Source organism: Lipotes vexillifer, unplaced genomic scaffold (assembly GCF_000442215.2).
Source record: "Lipotes vexillifer unplaced genomic scaffold, Lipotes_vexillifer_v1.1 scaffold1011, whole genome shotgun sequence".
NCBI classification, from domain to species: Eukaryota; Metazoa; Chordata; class Mammalia; order Artiodactyla; family Lipotidae; genus Lipotes; species Lipotes vexillifer.
Window position 1 is genome coordinate 3302350 of NW_006787698.1, and position 17644 is coordinate 3319993.

Here is a 17644-nt window from a genome sequence, read left to right on the forward strand (position 1 = left end):
AGCCCTCAGTGCCCGACAAACTCGGGGGGCCCTCAGGGGCCAGAAGCAGAACCAGTAGCCTTGGGGAGCCACAGAGTCCTGGGGTGGGAGGATTATGAGCCCCCCACGAGGTGAAAGAAAAATGGTGCCCCCTGCCCCTTGACAGGGGAGCACAAGGGAAGGAGACTAGAATCAAGTGCATGGCCAGGATCAAGTCCAGCTGACCTGTGGACCCTCAGGTGTTGGTTGGGGGCTGAGCTTGGGCTGTGGGAAGGTGCTCAGTGACCTGAGGGTGCCAGGCAGGTGCAAAATGGGCTGCTTTTGTCCTGTGACTGTCCTCCTGCTGCCTGGAGACCAGATGCCCCCTCTCCAGGAACTGGGCGAGGGCCCCTCTGTGGCTGAGCTGTCAGAGCCAGGTCAGGTGAGGTCCAAGGAGAGCCACACTTCAGACGCTGTTCCATTTGAGTCCAGAGCCTTTGCTTTCGGCACAGTGCTGAGCTGGAGCCAGTGTCCCTGAGGCTCCCAGGAGGGTGGGGCTGGACCATCCCCAGGAGGAGTAGGAGAGATGGGCCGGCACCCACCTGGCACATGGCAGGCCAAGAGCAGGATACTGATCAGAGCCTGTAGCTCTCACTCTGACGCCATCAGAGCAGCGATTCCTAGCACTTTGATAATGTCCCTGGCTTCCCAGCCCAAGGGGAGTTGACTCTTCTGACCATTGGCAGCACCAGACAATTAACAGTAGAGAATAATTGCTTCCGGCTGTGCCAGCAGCCCACTTTGGTTGATGAGACAGGGAAGGTCAGATGCTGAGGCAGGGCTCCCAGGACAGGCCACAGCTGGGGACAGGGACCAAAGCTGTCAGGAACAGCCACCAAAGCAGGGGCATCAGCACCCCCAAGGTCGCAGCAGGGACTCTTGAGTGTGACGGGGAGCCTTGGCCCCTGGCCCTGCTGAAGACTCAAGGGTGTCAGTTGAGACTTGGTGTTCACGCGCAGGGACAGCAGGACAGCTCAGGCGCTGGCCGTTGCCCTCCTGATTTCATCCAGGCGTCTGGACTACAAAGGCAGGGATCCCAGTAGCCAGCCCCCGGGGCAGAAGGAGCCGGCCAGGCCGTCAGCTAGACTGGGGTGCGTGGGGATGAGGAGTGACCAAGTGGACAGACCAAAGGTGGGAAGCCCGGGGCGAGGAAATGTCTCTGGGTGACCAGCAGGCTCACTTGTCCAGAACCGGTGGGACAGGGTGGGCACCCTGCCCAAAGCTGACCACACATGTTTCTGGTCCCCAGACAGAGCTGTGACCTGGCCCTGCTCGCGGCTGAGGAGCCTGCCCACCATGGCGAGCCCCACTCTGAGCCCCGACTCCTCGTCTCAGGAGGCCCTGTCGGCCCCCACCTGCTCCCCCACCTCTGACTCTGAGAACCTCAGCCCCGATGAGCTAGAGCTACTGGCCAAACTCGAAGAGCAGAACCGGTAAGTTGGGACCTGAGGGAAAGGGAGAGGCCCCAGGGGTATAGCCTGGGCCCCAAACAGAAGTTGCTGGTGCCACCTCACACTCAGAGCTAGGCCTGGCCCTGGGCCAAGTGACAGCTCCCAACAGAGGCCTGACAAGGATGTTTGCTGTCACTTCCCACCAGACGGTTCTCCCATTCAGATGAGGAGGCCACAGTATCAGGGGGCCCAGTGGACCTGGCCTTCACTTCTCTAGCCTTTGTTGAAGGGAAGAGTAAATCCTCTGACTCTGGAGTTGGCCCTTCCCACTTCTCCTCTGGCCCACCCCCTGTTTTAAAGTGTAGGTTTTATTATTATGCCAGTATGGTGAGGCCAGCAGATCAGGAGATGACTGCCATTAAAAAGACAGTTTGGGGAATTCCCTGGTGGTCCAGTGGTTAAGACTCCATAATTCTACTGCAGTGGGCGCGGGTTCCATCCCTGGTCAGGGAACTAAGATCCCACATGGCGCGCGGCATGGCCAGAAAAAAAAAACCCCACAGTTTGTTACGCACAGATTCCAAGAGGAGGGGCACAACACACCATGCACCGTGCAGGGCCACCCGGGGAAGCACCAGGGTCAGTCAGGAGGCAGAGGGAATGAGAAAAATGTGGGCAAGAGCCTTTATTGTGGTTTCTGCCAGAAGGAATGGTGAGGCAATGTAATCAGGCTTAGGACTGGCTAGTCTGAACACCTTCAGCAAGCTGGGGGCGTAGGGGCTGGGCCTATTTGTCTAGTACCCGGCCCTGGGGTGATTAGGGCAGAGGGATAGTGGCCCTGAGTGCAAGAGCCTAACAGAGGTGGATGGTTTGTGGGTTCTGGATTGGTTGGTTTGCATATGAAAAGTGCACTAGCAGGCAAGTCCTTAATTATCTCTAGGAATCTGCTAGGCCTGGGAGGGGCAGTCCCTCCTGCGTCAGGGAGGCCCCAGATGTCAAAGCCTCAGAAATAGGTGGTTCATGCAACCCCTTGCTAGTTGGGTGCTCCCAGCCAGCATCTCACCCTCTCTGTACCTCGTCTGTAAACAAATCTTTACAAAACTCGCCCCACAGGGTTGGTACGAGACTAAATGAGCTACTCCCCATGCTTCTCAGCCCAGGGCCGGGCACAGAATGGGCCACATGAATGGCAGCCTCTCCAGGGCTCCCGGGATCAGGACCAGGGCTCAGAGAGGTTAGGGCACTGGCGAAAGTCACTCAGCAAGTGCCGCTCAGGAAAAACAACTTAGACCCAATCCCTGGTATCCTCTGGGACACCAGGGAGGGGGGGCCAGGCTCTTTGGGACCCAGGGGCCAGGGTGGGAAGATCCTACAGCCTCCACCCTCCCCCCCTGCCACACCCAGGCTCCTGGAAGCCGACTCCAAGTCCATGCGCTCCATGAATGGCTCCCGGCGTAACAGCGGCTCCTCGCTGGTGTCCAGCTCCTCAGCCTCCTCCAACCTGAGCCACCTGGAGGAGGACACATGGATCCTGTGGGGCCGGATTGCCAACGAGTGGGAGGAGTGGCGGCGCAGGAAGGAGAAGCTGCTCAAGGTGGCCCAGGCGGCGGGGCTGGGCGGGCGGCCGGGGGGGTGGGCAACGTCTGCCAGGGGCCCCAGCATGAGTGAGGGCAGGACTGGAGGTGTGTGGGCATTTTCGGGGTGCCTTGCCAGGGCCGGGGGGGATGGGTGTGGAGATCAGGGAGGGGCTGGCACCCCAGGCACCCTCCTGCTTCCCGCCCGTGAGTTCCGTGATGGGCTGGGGCGGCGCATTCAGCCTCATGGACGCCGCGTGCCGTGCAGTGGCTCGGCCAAGCTCTGGGCCCGCCGTGAGGCGTGGGTGGACCCAGTCTCAGAGGCCGGGCTGGGCGGCCATGGGGAGGCTGCACTGGGATGGGGTCCAGCCCAGCCTCTCGATCCCACCCCCCGACCCCCCCACCCCCACTCTGACCCTGTCGCCAGGAGCTGATCCGCAAGGGCATCCCGCACCATTTCCGGGCCATCGTGTGGCAGCTCCTGTGCAGCGCCACAGACATGCCAGTCAAGAACCAGTACTCGGAGCTGCTCAAGATGTCCTCACCTTGCGAGAAGCTCATCCGCAGGGACATTGCCCGCACCTACCCAGAGCATGAGTTCTTCAAGGGCCAGGACAGCCTGGGCCAGGAGGTGCTCTTCAATGTCATGAAGGTGAGGCCCCCTGGCCCCACGGAGAACTGCTACGGTCATCAGGACTGGCAGGACCCTGCGCTGACTCGCATGTGTTCCCTCGCAGGCCTACTCCCTGGTGGACCGGGAGGTGGGCTACTGCCAGGGCAGCGCCTTCATCGTGGGCCTGCTCCTCATGCAGGTAGGTGGCCTGGGCCTGGCCCATCCCGGCTCTGTCTGCCCCCAGGAGGTGGACAAAAGGAGAGTGTTCCCTCCATCCGGTGTCCTCATAGGTCAGAACCTCCCTCTGTGTCCACCTGTGACCTCTGACAGTCTCCCAGCCAGGCCCCCAGGGGGTGAGCACAGAAGGCTGGCCACCTGTTCTGTCCCCTGTCCCATCCCAAGATTGGAGGGAGGGGTAGGCCGTCCTACTCAGTCACCCCCCAGGGTTGGGTGGGACATTCAGGCTTAGGTCAGCCAGTGTGATGTTTATGAGGCTCGGGGTTTCCTCCAGAGAATCCAGCAGGCTTAGGAGGGGGAGAATGGAGACGGCTGGGAATGGACCAGAGGATGCCTCCACCGTGGGCTCTGGAGGTGGCCAGACCTGGGGTTCAAGTCCCAGCTCCACTGTTTCCGGCCAGGCAGCCTTGGGCAGGTGACTTCAGCCTCAAGAGGCTTCCTGTCATTGAAACAGGGTGATGATATTTACCAGAGAGGTTTGCTGTGTGGGTCCGGGCAGCCCGGCACTGTCCACGTTCAATAAAAGTAAATGGAGCAGAGACAAGCGAAGCCATAAGAAGAGCAGTGGGCGCCCCCGCCCCCCCACCTGCACTCACAGCCCCCTGCCCGCCCACCCGCAGATGCCCGAGGAGGAGGCCTTCTGTGTGTTCGTGCGGCTGATGCAGGAGTACCGCCTGCGGGAGCTCTTCAAGCCCAGCATGGCAGAGCTGGGGCTCTGCATCTACCAGTTCGAGTACATGCTACAGGTGAGTGGGCCCAGGGGCGGTCCCGCCTGCCCCCTCCTCTCCACCAGCCCACACCTACGGGTGCTAACGTTGGCCGTCGTGGTGAGTCTCTTTGACTGAAAATTCCACGCCTGAGAAATCACATCCAGACGTTCCAACTCAGAGAGGGGCTCTATTCCCCAAGGGGCCGTAAAGTACTGCCCTGAAGGATGCTTTGAGGGACCAGGCAGGGGCCAGCCCTTTCCACTGGGGGATCCTCAGAGCTCGGGGCTCCCAGAGCCATTACGGCCAGGGTGGAGGGGTCAGCCTGGCTCAGACACACCCACGGCGCCCTCCTGTCAGCTCCCTGGTGTGGCAGAAGGAGGGAAGGTGTTGTCTGCCTGCCTTTGCTGATTACTGGAGAACCGCAGCCGCCTCTGTTTATAAATAGCAGCCCCACAGGGCCCGCTCCTGGCTGGCAGAGAGAGCTGGTATACGTGTGTACACACACACGCGTGCGTGCCTGCTCTGGAAGCCAGTATACGTGTGTACACACACACGCGCACGTGCGCCTGCTCTGGAAGCCGGTATATGTGTGTACACACACACACACATGCGCGCGCCTGCTCTGGAAGCTGGTATATGTGTGTACACACGCGCGCCTGCTCTGGAAGTCAGTCGCAGGTGGGGCTGTGCAGCTCTGCGCCACAGTGGGCAGGACGCGCCCAGTCATGAAAGCCCCCTTCCTCAGGCCCAGAGGATGGGGAGGTGCTGTCGGTCGAGGGGATCGGTAGTGCCAGCAAGCAGGTGTTCCAGGGCCACAGAGAAGGAGCAATCCCACCCCAGGCTGGGGAGCTGAGAGCTCCTGTGGTGAAGGAGCTGGCCTCCACCAGAGAGCTCCTGAGTCAGGAAGCCCAGGGCAGGCCGGGGGACAGCCCGAGGGTGTGTTCTCCCAGTGAAGGACCTCCAGGGGGTCCTACCGCCTTCTCCAGCCTCAGTTCCCCCAGTTTCTGTCGCTTTCCAGCAGTCTGAAGTTCAGACCAGTCAGACAGGCATCCCTTGAGCGTTGCTGGGCACAAAGCACAGAGCATTGTGGGGGGCGGTGGTGAGGGTCCCACGGGCAGCTGGGCCTCCTGCCATCCCTGCGCATGTCCCCACCTAGTGCTACTCAGAGCTCTGGGGTGCTGCCGCCCCACCCAGAGACAGTGCGGGGGGCTGCCCAGGGCAGGTCAAGGAAGGCTCCCTGGAGGTGCAGGCACTGAGGCCTAGCACTTCCGGGTGGAGGGATCCTGTGGTGCCGACAGCTGTGCCCAGCACCCTCCTCATGGCACCTGGCCTCCTACCCCCACCCCAGGAGCAGCTCCCAGACCTGAACACCCACTTCCGCTCCCAGAGCTTCCACACGTCTATGTATGCCTCCTCCTGGTTCCTCACGCTCTTGCTGACCACCTTCCCACTGCCCGTCGCCACACGTGTCTTTGACATCTTCATGTACGAGGTGAGGACCACAAGCCCCTTCCTCTCCTTGCCACTCTGGCTGGAGTGGAAATGATTGCAGGGCTCAGGGAGGGGTCGGAGGGCTCCCCAGGAGAGCATGACCAGAGATGCACTACCCCCGCTTCCTTCGCAGGGCCTGGAGATCGTGTTCCGGGTGGGCCTTGCCCTGCTGCAGGTGAACCAGATGGAGCTGATGCAGCTGGACATGGAGGGGATGTCCCAGGTGGGCCAGGAGGGCCAGGGGGGGCAGGCTTGCCCCCCAGCAGGGGCACCTGGGCAGGTGGAGACCTTCTGAGAGATGGGGAGGCCCTGGACTTCCTGAGCGCCCTGATCCTTTCCCATCACCTCTGCCCCCCCACCAGGTGTCCATGGAGGACCGGGTTGGGGGGGTGCCTGAGGAGCCCCAGGCTCTGCCAGACACAGCCCAGGGCCAGCAGCCTGGCAGCAGGGAGAGAGGAAAGCCCAGGCCGAGCCCTGGGAGTCCCCCCGCTTCACCTGCCCCCAGCTCTGTGTCCCCAGAGCCTAACATGGCAAATAGTGATACTGGCCAAACCAGGAGGCCTTGGGTGTGGTATTGGCCCCAGCAGCCAGGCCGGGTGATGGCACAGGAGGGAGTGAGGGGTCTGGGGCAGACTCTCGCCCTGCCCCACCACAGCCTACCCCAGCTGCCCTGCCTGCTGAGAAGAGGCCGGACTGCATCTCACCGCCATGTCCGCATCATGCAGGCCCCCGCCCCCTCCCAGCGTCCTCCAGCTGGTGCTTCAGGGAAGAATGCACAAAGGCCACAGTTGTGTCCATGAACACGGGCATCCATTGTCCGCAGCTGCCAGAGGGGCCAGCTGGGCTAGGGCGCGGGAGCCAGCCTGGCCCCGAACTGCAGCAAGCTGTGTCCACCCGGCAGCTTGCACTTAACTCTTTGCGGAGGTTCCCGGGGCCCCAGGCGAGCAGGCAGACCACTGAGGGGTCCTCCCTCTGGCTTCCTCCACACCACCCCGATCCTTCAGCCTCTTCCGTCTCCTCTCACTGACCCTGGGGCAGCGGCATGTCTCCCCCTTCCTCCGTGAAGGTCCTCTGTGCTCGGACCCCAGCCACACCCACACCTGGCCTTCGCCCTCAGGAGCTCCCGAAGCCACTTTCCCTGCACACAGAGGTCCTGGCTGCAGGCAGCTCCTTCTCATGATTCCTGCTTCTCACACTCGCTCACTCGACCCACACAACAGGCCAGGTGATGGCGAGGGCCCAGGCCAACCGGCTCTGGCCATCCCTCCTGGTGTACCCAGGCCCTCCTCCAGGGGAGCAGTGTGCTGCAGGGGCTCGGGTGGCCCCAGGCGGTCAGGGCCCGTGTGTCCGTGACCACCCGTGTCCCCACAGTACTTCCAGAGGGTAATCCCCCATCAGTTCGACAGCTGCCCGGACAAGCTGATCCTCAAGGCTTACCAGGTCAAGTACAACCCCAAGAAGATGAAGAGGTCAGTACCGGGAGGCCAGGGTGCTGGCAGAAGGGGTGTCCCCGAGGGTGGGACAGTGAGCACGTCGGCCCTCCCCTCTGCAGGCTGGAGAAGGAGTACGCAGCCATGAAGAGCAAGGAGATGGAGGAGCAGATCGAGATCAAAGTGAGTCCCCGGCTGGCCTGGGCAGTGTTGGCGGGAAAGGGGGGATGGTGGTGGTGGTGGTGGTGGTGGATATGCCCTTGGGAGCCCCTTCGACGGCCGCTAGAGGGCAGCCCACCCAGCGCAGGCCACACAGCAGGGGGTCCTTAGGCTCTGAGAGGTGGTCCCTCGGCCTGCCTGTCCTTTCACTCACTACCAGGCCGGCATGGGAGCAAGGGCCCACCCCACTCCCCAGCACTGGGGACACGGTGGTGAACAGGACCACTGAGATTCAACCTCCAGCCCTTTCCCCTCCCAGTGGTCTCAGGCTGGGACTGAAAGGTCCAACCCTCTCATCACAGGACTGGGTCCCCTGGCAAGCAGCACCATCCTTAGGGTGGGTGGGGGTGGGGCTTTCCAAAAGTCATCTCATTAACATAACAAAGACACCTTTATTCCTCTCCTCACTTAGGAAATTCCCAGGGTTTTAGGAGCCTGTGCCAGGACAAGGGACAAAGACCAAGTATATATTCCTTGTAAATGACAATATTGTAGAGGGTTTTCTGGGTGTGCAGAGCCTCTGAACCCAGACGTCCCTCCATCTCCTTCCCTCTGCTGTCATCCCTCCAGACGTGATTTTGTTTATTCCCTCAAGAGGCGTTTAGTGAGCACTGTGTGTCAGAGTCACAGCAGGACTGAGGGCCCCCCCAGTCCAGTGGAGGTGGGGGACAGACACAAACACAAACACCGGCACAGCCTGGCTCTGTCCTCTTCAGGGGCAGAGTCCCACAGTGGCTGGGACTGGAGTTCCACAGACCAGAGTTCAAATCCCAGCTCTCCTACAGAGCAGCTGTGTGACCTGCCAGGAAGGTGAATTCACCTCTCTGAGCCTAAGTGTCCCCTTCTGCAAAATAGGGATGACGCTCTCCTGTTCAAATAATTATTATTATTAACCACCTCCATCATCGTCATCCCTACCTCCTCTAGAAAGGCAGAGACAGAACCTAGATTAGAATCCAGGTCACCTGCCACCCATACCTGAGTGGCGAAAGAAGACATCATTGTCCTGGCCCTCTTGTAAGTTTTGGAGAAATAGTCTTGTGTCCTGAATTTTTAAGCATCTCCCCTTCTCAGGAATGGCAGCTTTACTGATGCACCAGTCCAAACGTGTATGTGTGTTTTGCTCATGCACAGACAAGGGCCTGCTGCCATATGGTGACCATGATGGCTCAGCAGTAGGGAGGGACACAGTGGATCCTTAAACCACATTCCCAGCCTGGAATATTATCACGAGAGGAGACTGCGTGCCCCAAGGGCAGGGCAGATGCCTTCTCCCCTGACCCTGCCCTGTGCCCTTTCACCTTTCACCTGTTTAAAAATGTACCTGGGATTTGTTTTAATCAGGTATGGTGAGGTGACAGACACAGAGACAACTGCCTTCAAAAGAAGAGTTTATTACTCACAGGAGGGGGCACACCTCTGCACGCAGGGCCACATGAGGAAGCACCAGGGTGGGTCAGGAGGCAGAAGGAGAAAAGCATGGGCCAGAGCCCTTATTGTGGTTTCCACAGGAAGGGCTGGGCAAGGCAGGGTAGGCAAGTTCAAGAGAGTTCAGGATTGCCTAGTTTGAATAATTTCCAGGCTCTGGGCTATAGGGATGGTCCCTAGCTGTCCTGGAACAATTGAGAGCAGGGGAAACACTAGCTTGGTGTGCGAGAGTTAGATAAGGGAGGTGGGTGGGGGCATAGGCTCTGGATTGGCTGGTTTGCCTGTGGAAGGCAAGCTAGCAGACAGGTTGTCTACTCTCCCTAGGAATTAGCTAGCCCTGGGAGGGGTGGTGTCTCCAGGATTAGCAATGCCACAGGATGTCAAAACATCAAAAATACAGAAAAAAAGGGACTTCCCCGGCAGTCCAGTGGTTAAGACTCTGCGCCCCCACTGCAGGGGCCACAGGTTCAATCCCTGCTTGGGGAACTAAGATCCTGCATGCCACATGGCAAAAAAAGAAAAAAAAATTTAATAGTGTGATTAGTACATAGGCCCCCATAGTCCTTGTTCACTCTCTGTCTGGTTTTCCCTTGGGAGGAAGAGGAGAGAGGTGAGTTGTTGGTCGGCACATCCAGCTCTTCCGGGGATGGCTGAGCTTGTGGCATCAATGCATTGAGGCCAGAAAGGGGGCAGACATTCCAGGGGTCAGGGGTCAGGACTCTGGTTCTGGATCCCTATGAGCAACGGAGAGAGCTGTGCCGGCAACAGCTCTAACCCCAGCGAGCTGGGAGGCTCGGGCAAGACACTGCCTGCCTCTGACTCAGTTTCCCCTCCCATGACATGAGTCAGTGCCCATCAATCAAGTCTGCAATCCTCTCTGACCACAGTTGCTTCCTGGGAGTGCTCTGGGTGTTTCCATCGCCTGTTTCTCCCCGGTAGAAACCAGGCAGTGTTCTGTGTGATCCACAGGGAAGCAGGACCCTCACTAATCCGCCGATCAAAACTATTTCTGTACCCACTGCTTAAGGGGTACGTAGTTAGAAACTAGGTGCAAGGCAGATGTGAACCAGTTTTGTCCTCTGAGAATTCACCCCTGGCGCTCCAAGTGAAGCAGTGAGGGGTGGGGCCTGTCTGTGAGCGGCTTCCCCCAAAACACAGAGGCCTTTGCCCTGTGGGAGGCGTCACATTGGCCCTTGACAGGCTCAAGCGTGGGGTAGAAACAGACTCCGGAGGAGGGACCCCCCCCCCCACGCCCCCCACCCCCCTGCACACACAGTGCATAGCCACCAAAGTGATCACATTATTTTTACTGAACCAGGGTTTGTTTTTAAAAAAACACCTGGTGGACCATTCCAAACAGGAATTGGCCTTGACTGGTTTCTGGAATCACTGACCTAGAGCGTGAGACACTGGCGCTGTCCTGCCGGGAGGTGGCCTAGCCCTGCAGGGACAGCCGTCTGTGTGTACAGAAGCAGGCGGCGGGCTCTGACGTGCTCTCCCCTCTCCCCACATAGAGGCTTCGGACAGAGAACCGGCTCCTCAAGCAGCGGATTGAGACCCTGGAGAAGGTGAGGGGTGTGGCCACCAGCCTGTGGCACCGAACCCTTCCAGCCCTGAGCAGGACCCAGCAGCCAGAGGACCAGCCAGCCTCCTGCCCCAGGCGCCGCGCCCCACCCCCCCGCAGCCTGTGGCGTAAATCCCAGAGACCCCACCACAAGCCCCACTGAGATTTGGGCTGCTGTATAAAGTTGGGACTGTGGCGAAACTTTGCTTGAGGAGGGATTGGGTTATAACCCTGCTAACTGCAAACACGGAAATCCATTTGTGCCCGGTGCCCTCCCGGGCTACCTGGGTGCTGGCTGCTCGGACAAAAGAAAGGAGACAGGGTGGGGGAGGAGGGGGCGGCCTTGCACTGTGGAGGGGCTGCCATAGCCTTGACCCAGGCCCCCAACCTGTTTTTAAAGATGGGAGTAGAGACGGGGATCCTCTACTTCCAGCTCCCCACTCAGTCTTGCTTGACCCTCCACTGACCACACGGAGTAGGTGGAATTTGTTGCCCTTGCCCCAAAGCCTTGATTCTTGCTTTGCCTCCAAATTAAAATGCACCCACCGGGCCCAATGCTTTCCTCCCCTGCCCCCTCCCCGGATGGCACCTCCTCACGAGCGAGCGAGGCCCCTGCCTGGCGGCCCCCATGAGTGGCACTGCCCTCCCCACTCACACGCAGACCCCTCTCCAGGACAGAGCTGGCTCTGGCTTTGGTCTTCCTCTGGGTCCTCTCCTGCTGGTTCTCTGGTTCTCTGGTCTCACTCCTCTCTCCCTGCTTCTAGAGACAGTCCACTGCGTTAGTGACAAGTGGTTCTTGTCTGTCTCTCCCTCTCTCCTGTCCCCGCGCCTTCTGCTCTGCCTCTTCCCCCTGTCGCTCGGAACCCCTCCACCGGGTAGGAGAGCGCTGCTCTGGCTGATAGGCTAATCCAGGTACTGTAGCTTTTCGTCTCCCGCTCCCACTTCTTCCTGGTCCCCGCACATGACCACCACACCACCTCTTCCCTGGCCGCTGCCATCCCCTGGTGGGTGAGGGGGGCAGGCCTGGAGCTGCGCATGGGGGTGACTGGGGACCGCTTCTCCCGGGAGACAGAGGCTTCCCTCTGGGGGAGGGGGCATGCGTGTGAACGCGTGGTGCGTGTGGGCGCATCTGTGAGTGTACCCACGCGCACATGCACAGGTTTCCTCCCTCCAGGGGACACAGATGGGGACCCAGGAGGGCTCGGGGACCCTGAGGCTGCATCAGCAACAGGCCCTGGTGTGTGCACGGCTGAGCCTCCCCAATACACACACACACACACACACACACACACACACACACACACACACACACACACACACACACCCCTCCCACATGATTCAACTTCTGCCTGTGGCTTGCAATGGCTGAAGCTACTCGCAAGGCCTGCCATCTTCTTTCACTCACCTGCTTCTGCTGCTGCCTCATCTTGAATGGCTTTATCTGGAAGCTTCTGCCCACTACCTAGTGGCTCTGAGCCTGGAATGGGGGGCCTAAATTGGGTGGGCTGAAGGGATGAGGCAGGGGGGACCTTGGGCGGGTCGAAGTCCCGGGCTCCAGGACTGGAGAAGGCCCCACGAGAGCTGTATCCCACCCCCCGACCTGGCCCTAAGGAGCTAGCCTCTGGGCCCTTGGCTACCCCCACATCCCCAGCGTCACCAGCAGAGCCCAGCCTCTGCTGTGCCATGTGCCCTGGATAAGGACTTCTTTCTCCTCACCTGGGACAGAGGCTGAGAGCCAGAGCCTGGGCCCCGGGTGGCTGTGTTCCTCCAGGTTCCTCCCAGAGTGTCCTGTTCCTGCCGGTCCCCCCATCCCCAGGCCCCGTGGGGCGCCCCATCCCAGGCTCTGAGTGTGGGAGGCCTCACCCCTCTTCCACCCCACCTCCACCCTCTCTGGGCCTTGCCTGGGGTGTGAGCAGAGGGTCACGGCCCCCTGTCCTCGCTGTGCTCAGGGGCAGGTGACACGAGCGCAGGAGGCTGAGGAGAATTACGTCATCAAGAGGGAGCTGGCAGTGGTGCGGCAGCAGTGCAGCTCAGCGGCCCAGGACCTGCAGAAGGCACAGAGCACCATCCGGCAATTGCAGGAGCAGCAGGTAGCAGGCTGGGTGGGCGGGGCCACCAGGGCCAGGCCACGCCCCGTGCCCAGCTGCCTGCAGGGCTCTTGAGCAAATGGCTCCAAATCAGCCCTGCCTCAGCCCCTGGCCCGCCTGTTCCTTGCTGGGGGGCAGGGGACGCAGAGCAGAGTGCAGATTCTCCCCCATCCTCAGCAGCGAACAGCCCCACACCCAGGGGCGATCCCGTGTTTTCCGTTTCCCACCCCACAATAGGATGTCTGGCCTTCCACACTGAGAGGAAGGCAGTCACCCTCCCCGGCCCCCAGTCTCAGCACAAGAGTCCCTGGGAACCAGCTGTCCCTGCCGGGACCCCTCCGATGGGGCTGTGATTCCTTGGGGAAGCCCTGGTGTCTCCCCAGGGTCTGAAGGGCTGTTGGGCTGTTATCGAACTAAACCCGGGTCCGCTCACCTGACATGCAGCAAAGCCAATCCACCAACACTGGGTTGTGGCGAAGGAAAGTAAAGCATCTGTTGCAAACAAGGAGAACAGGCAGCTCATGCTCAAAAGAACCCATAAAGTCCCCAATGGCTTTTAGGCAGGGGTTTGTAAAGACGGTGTTAGGGGAGAGGGTCCTAGGATGCATGACCAGCTCATGGACCTCCTTCTGATTGGTTGGTGGGGAGGTAACAGGGTGATGTTTCAGGAATCTTCGTCATCAGCCTTCTAATTCCAACCAGGTGGGGGTGTGCATGCTTGTGGTCAGCATGTAGTCACTGTCCCCCACCTGGCTGGGGGTCCCAGTTCCTGCAGAACAGCTCAGAGATCCGTGTCAGATGGTTATATCTGTGTCCCTTCAGGAGGACCTAGGCGTCCTGTGACCTGCTGTCCTCATCATTAACTGCTTGCTGCGTTCTGGAACTCAGGGAAGGCCTAGGAGACTAAAGCCTTTTTCTACAAACAAGCAACGGGGACACCAAAGGGTTTTTGTACCCAGGAAGGCCCCACAGGGTCCTGCTCGGTTTCAATCCCCCCTTTTCTTTGAAACTTGTCAATCCTGATGGGGGGAGGGGTGGCACAGAAAGGCAGTAAAGTTTTGGATGGAGAGGTTAGTCCTAATCTTGGCAGGGGAACTCAGCTTTAGGGGGACTCAGTTTCAGGGCTTCCCTGGGGGGGCCAGCCATGCAGGGCAGGAGCTGGGACAAGGGAGAGGGTAACTCCTTCCAGCGCCCAGCACTTTGCCCTCGGAAGAGGGTCTGGCCTGTGCCCACCAGTCTGAGCCGGTGAGATGGGGGTGAGGGGGCCGCCCAAGTCTGTTGTGGGGTCATGAACTTCGGATGGGTAGTGGGAGGACCCATGGGCTGGAGCACTGCAGAGAGTCCGCTTCTCCCAGAGAGGGCTTTCAGAACTTTCCTCCAGCTGTACCCAGCAGGCTGCCTGCCTTATGTGGCAACCCACCAGCAGCTGCAGCCTGCAAACTCAGCATACATGCCCCAGCACAGGTCCCAGAGGGGCAGGGAAGGATGCTGTAGGCTCCCTGCGATCCAGGGCTGAACCCAGCAGGGCCTGGCAGTGAGCTGGGGGCAGGGGTGTTGGGGGGGGGGTCCCTGATCTGGAGAAACCATAGGGTGCTCAAGAAACAGTGGGTGGAGACGGAAGGGTCATTCGCTGAGGAGGGCCCCCTCACCCAGGCCTGGAGACCTGGCCTGAGGGATGCAAGCTGATTCTTTGCTCCCAGGTACAGGGGGGTGGAACTTCACCGTTGTTCACCTGCATCCACCTCCTGCCCCACAACTTTGAGTGCTGTAGCCCCACCTGGCTCTGAAGCAGCCAGGCCATTGGGGAAACTGAGGCTGGGCTAACCCCACCCATGGCATGATGCCCCCTCTCAGGCCAGTCAGAGAGGTATTCACCTGCCACCTCTGAGCTCTGGCCTTTAGGGCCTGATCAGAGCTGGGTGAAGCAGGGAGGCCGCTGCAGGCAGAGGGAGGGAGTGCGGGAGGTGCCAGTGCAGCCCCTGAGCACCGTCTCCAGAGGCTCCTGGAGGAGGTGCAGCCCGGCAAGAGGTTGGCATGGGGCCCGGAGCCCATCTGAGCCAAGGGAGAGCCACTGGTACCCATGGGCCTCAGAGACTCCCAGTGGTCAAGGGCAGCGAGCAGACCTGGGCAGCTAGACAGGTGGGGGAAGAGGGTGGCAACTGACCTGCCAGGCTCCCCAGCCAGCAAGATGCAGGCCCCGCTCTGACCCCAGGGGCTGCCCTCCCCCACTGGCCAGGTTTGTTTTGTTTTGGCTGCGCCACGCGGCATGCGGAATCCTATTTCCCCGACCAGGGATCGAACCTGTGCCCCCTGCAGTGGAAGTGCGGAGTCTTAACCACAAGACCGCCAGGAAAGTCCCATGGCCAGTTCTTCTTTATTGGGCCCACCCATCACCCCTGGGACTCCTAGGGTACCTTTGAGAAGCCCCTGGGCACTGACCAAGAAAGGAGTCTCAGCAAGCTCTTTCCCCATCTGCCCCATGCCGCCCTCACCCTGTGGTTAGGCCACGGGCCACACAGCAGGAAGGGGTCCCCAGAGAACTCACCCTCCATCCTCATCCCAGTGATCCTGGGAACCAGTCACTGGTGTCCCTTTCCATGGCATCCTGAGGCCATGGAAAGTCCCCTCTGTTCCCAGGACCCCTAGACACAGAGCATCAGGGCCCCCATGGCATCCGGCCCCTCCGCCGGATCCGGAGTTTCTCCTCACGGCCCTCTCCACCCACAGCCCAGCCCTGGAGGTGGACGGGGTGGGGCCAGGCCTGGGCCCGCAGCTGGCTGGCAGGAAGGCTGCCCCCCTCTGGCCACAGCCTGGAGCCCAACGCAGCCCTCTGCCTGCCCCCAGGATAACCCGCGCCTCACCGAGGACTTTGTGGCCCACCTGGAGACGGAGCTGGAGCAGTCACGGCTGCGGGAGACTGAGACCCTGGGGGCCCTGCGGGAGATGCAGGACAAGGTTCTAGACATGGAGAAGGTGCGACTGGGCAGGTGCTGGGGGAACCCTGGGGAAGGGGAGGTGACAAGAGGCCCTAGCCAAGGAGAAGGGGTGGCCAGGGGAACCAGTGGGACAGGCCCTGGAGTCAGAGCCCCCGGCCCCAGCAGCCCCCAAGGAGCTCAGGGCACCTCCCTCGGCCCCTGCCTCCTTCTCCTTGGTCTCCACACCAGGGTCAGGGCAGATGGGAAGTTGGGCCCCTCACCCTCAGACCCTCTCAAGCCCTGGAGGTACACATGTGCGTGCGCGCACACACACACGCGCACACACACACACACACACACTCACACACACACACGAGCATACAAAAAGCAACACGACTCCACAAGGGGTGTGCCCGCCCTCATGTGCCAGGCACCAGGCCACCAGTGTGGTGGCCTTCATGGGCTACTTGGGCTGTATGTGTCCCCCTCAGGCCATGGGTTCCAGGATGGAGAGGGGGAAGGGAAGGCCAAGGCCCAGGCCCATCAGGGCTGCTCCCCTCCATGGAGACACCACCCAGGGGGCCATCCTCTCCCACCTGCAGCCCTGCAGGGGGCACCAGGCCTCTTGGTCCCTTCCCAGCTCCTTCCACACCGGTTATTGTCTCAATTCCCAAGGCGCTGCCAGAAGGGAGGTGCCCCGGCCACCAGAGGGCAGCACTCACCCACTGGCAGGAGCCATGCCCCCACCTCCAAGCTGCAATATTTTGGGTGCCTTCCCAGGTTGGGTGTCTCTGCCACAGCCTTGCATGGGGCCATCGGCCTCTCGGCCCCCAACTGCCCGCCTGCCCAGAGCTGGGCTTTCCACCCCACTCCCTCCACATCAGAGGGAAATGTGGGCCCAGTAGGTCTGCCACCACCCCCCAAGCCCAACTCCCAGACTCAAACGAGGGTCAGGGAGAACATCATGCAGCGAGTTGGCTTTTGGTCCAAGAGCCTGGAGCACGAATCTCTCATCACTGAGCCCTTGGGAGGCCAGGATAGGGCCTAAGCCGGCCCTCAGTCCATCCCCTGGGAGACAGTGCTGAAATCCACAGTCTTCTCTGCTCCAGCTGGGCCAGGTCCCGGGTCTGGGCCCGGAGGGTGTGTATCTCAGATTCCCAGGCGGGTAGCACCCGTCCTGTCCCAGCCCACCCAGTGTTACTAGCAGTCACATGTTGTGAGGGGGTTGCCCCAGGCCAGTCGTGCCAGAGAGCAGGTGCAGTTATTACACCGATTTTACAGACCAGAATGTGCAGCTGGGGCGGCAAGGGCGGTGTCTCCCCGCCTCGGGCCTGGTCCTTGTTCCCCCGGCGCATCCTGGGGCCCAGGGTGCTCCCTCTCCCAGCCGGGCCACCCAAGGAGGAGCGCAGAGGAGAGGAGCGCCGGGGCGTGGGGCCTGCGGGAAGAGCCACGGGGCTGCGCAGCCCCCCTGGGCCCTGAGCGCTCCTCTCCCGCAGAGGAACAGCTCGCTGCCTGACGAGAGCAACGTGGCGCGGTTGCAGGAGGAGCTGAAGGCGCTCAAGGTGCGGGAGGGTGAGGCCGTGGCCTCGGCGCGGGAACTGAAACTGCAGCTGCAGGAGCTCTCGGACACCTGGCAGGTGAGGGAGGGCCTCGCCCGACGCGCACGAAGCGGCCTCGGGGCTCCCTGGCGGAGGCCGACCGCCGACCTCTCCCCGCAGGCCCATCTGTCCCGCGGCGGCCGCTGGAAGGAGTCCCCGCGGAAGCTGGTCCTGGGCGAGCTGCAGGACGAGCTGATGAGCGTGCGGCTGCGCGAGGCCCAGGCTCTGGCCGAGGGCCGCGAGCTGCGGCAGCGCGTGGTGGAGCTCGAGACGCAGGTGGGCCGCTGCCCGCCTGGGGAGGGGGCTCGGAGCCCGGGGTCGGCCCCGCGGCGAGGCCGTGACCCCCGCCCGTCCGCCCCCAGGACCACA

General features: G+C 61.2%; 1 protein-coding gene across 1 annotated transcript in view; it reads left to right on the forward strand.

Annotated features, from left to right (window-relative positions):
• Positions 1-1314: 1314 nt before the first annotated feature.
• Positions 1315-17644, forward strand: part of EVI5L (ecotropic viral integration site 5 like) — a 17647-nt gene continuing 1317 nt past the window's right edge. Inside the window, exons 1-15 of the mRNA XM_007460746.1 lie at positions 1315-1451; positions 2814-3003; positions 3411-3635; positions 3721-3795; positions 4454-4579; positions 5892-6035; positions 6168-6257; positions 7406-7503; positions 7587-7647; positions 10626-10679; positions 11555-11587; positions 12625-12765; positions 15607-15735; positions 17174-17314; positions 17396-17551. Coding sequence (XP_007460808.1) covers positions 1315-1451; positions 2814-3003; positions 3411-3635; positions 3721-3795; positions 4454-4579; positions 5892-6035; positions 6168-6257; positions 7406-7503; positions 7587-7647; positions 10626-10679; positions 11555-11587; positions 12625-12765; positions 15607-15735; positions 17174-17314; positions 17396-17551 — 1800 coding nt within the window. The remainder of the gene's footprint in view (positions 1452-2813; positions 3004-3410; positions 3636-3720; positions 3796-4453; positions 4580-5891; positions 6036-6167; positions 6258-7405; positions 7504-7586; positions 7648-10625; positions 10680-11554; positions 11588-12624; positions 12766-15606; positions 15736-17173; positions 17315-17395; positions 17552-17644) is intronic.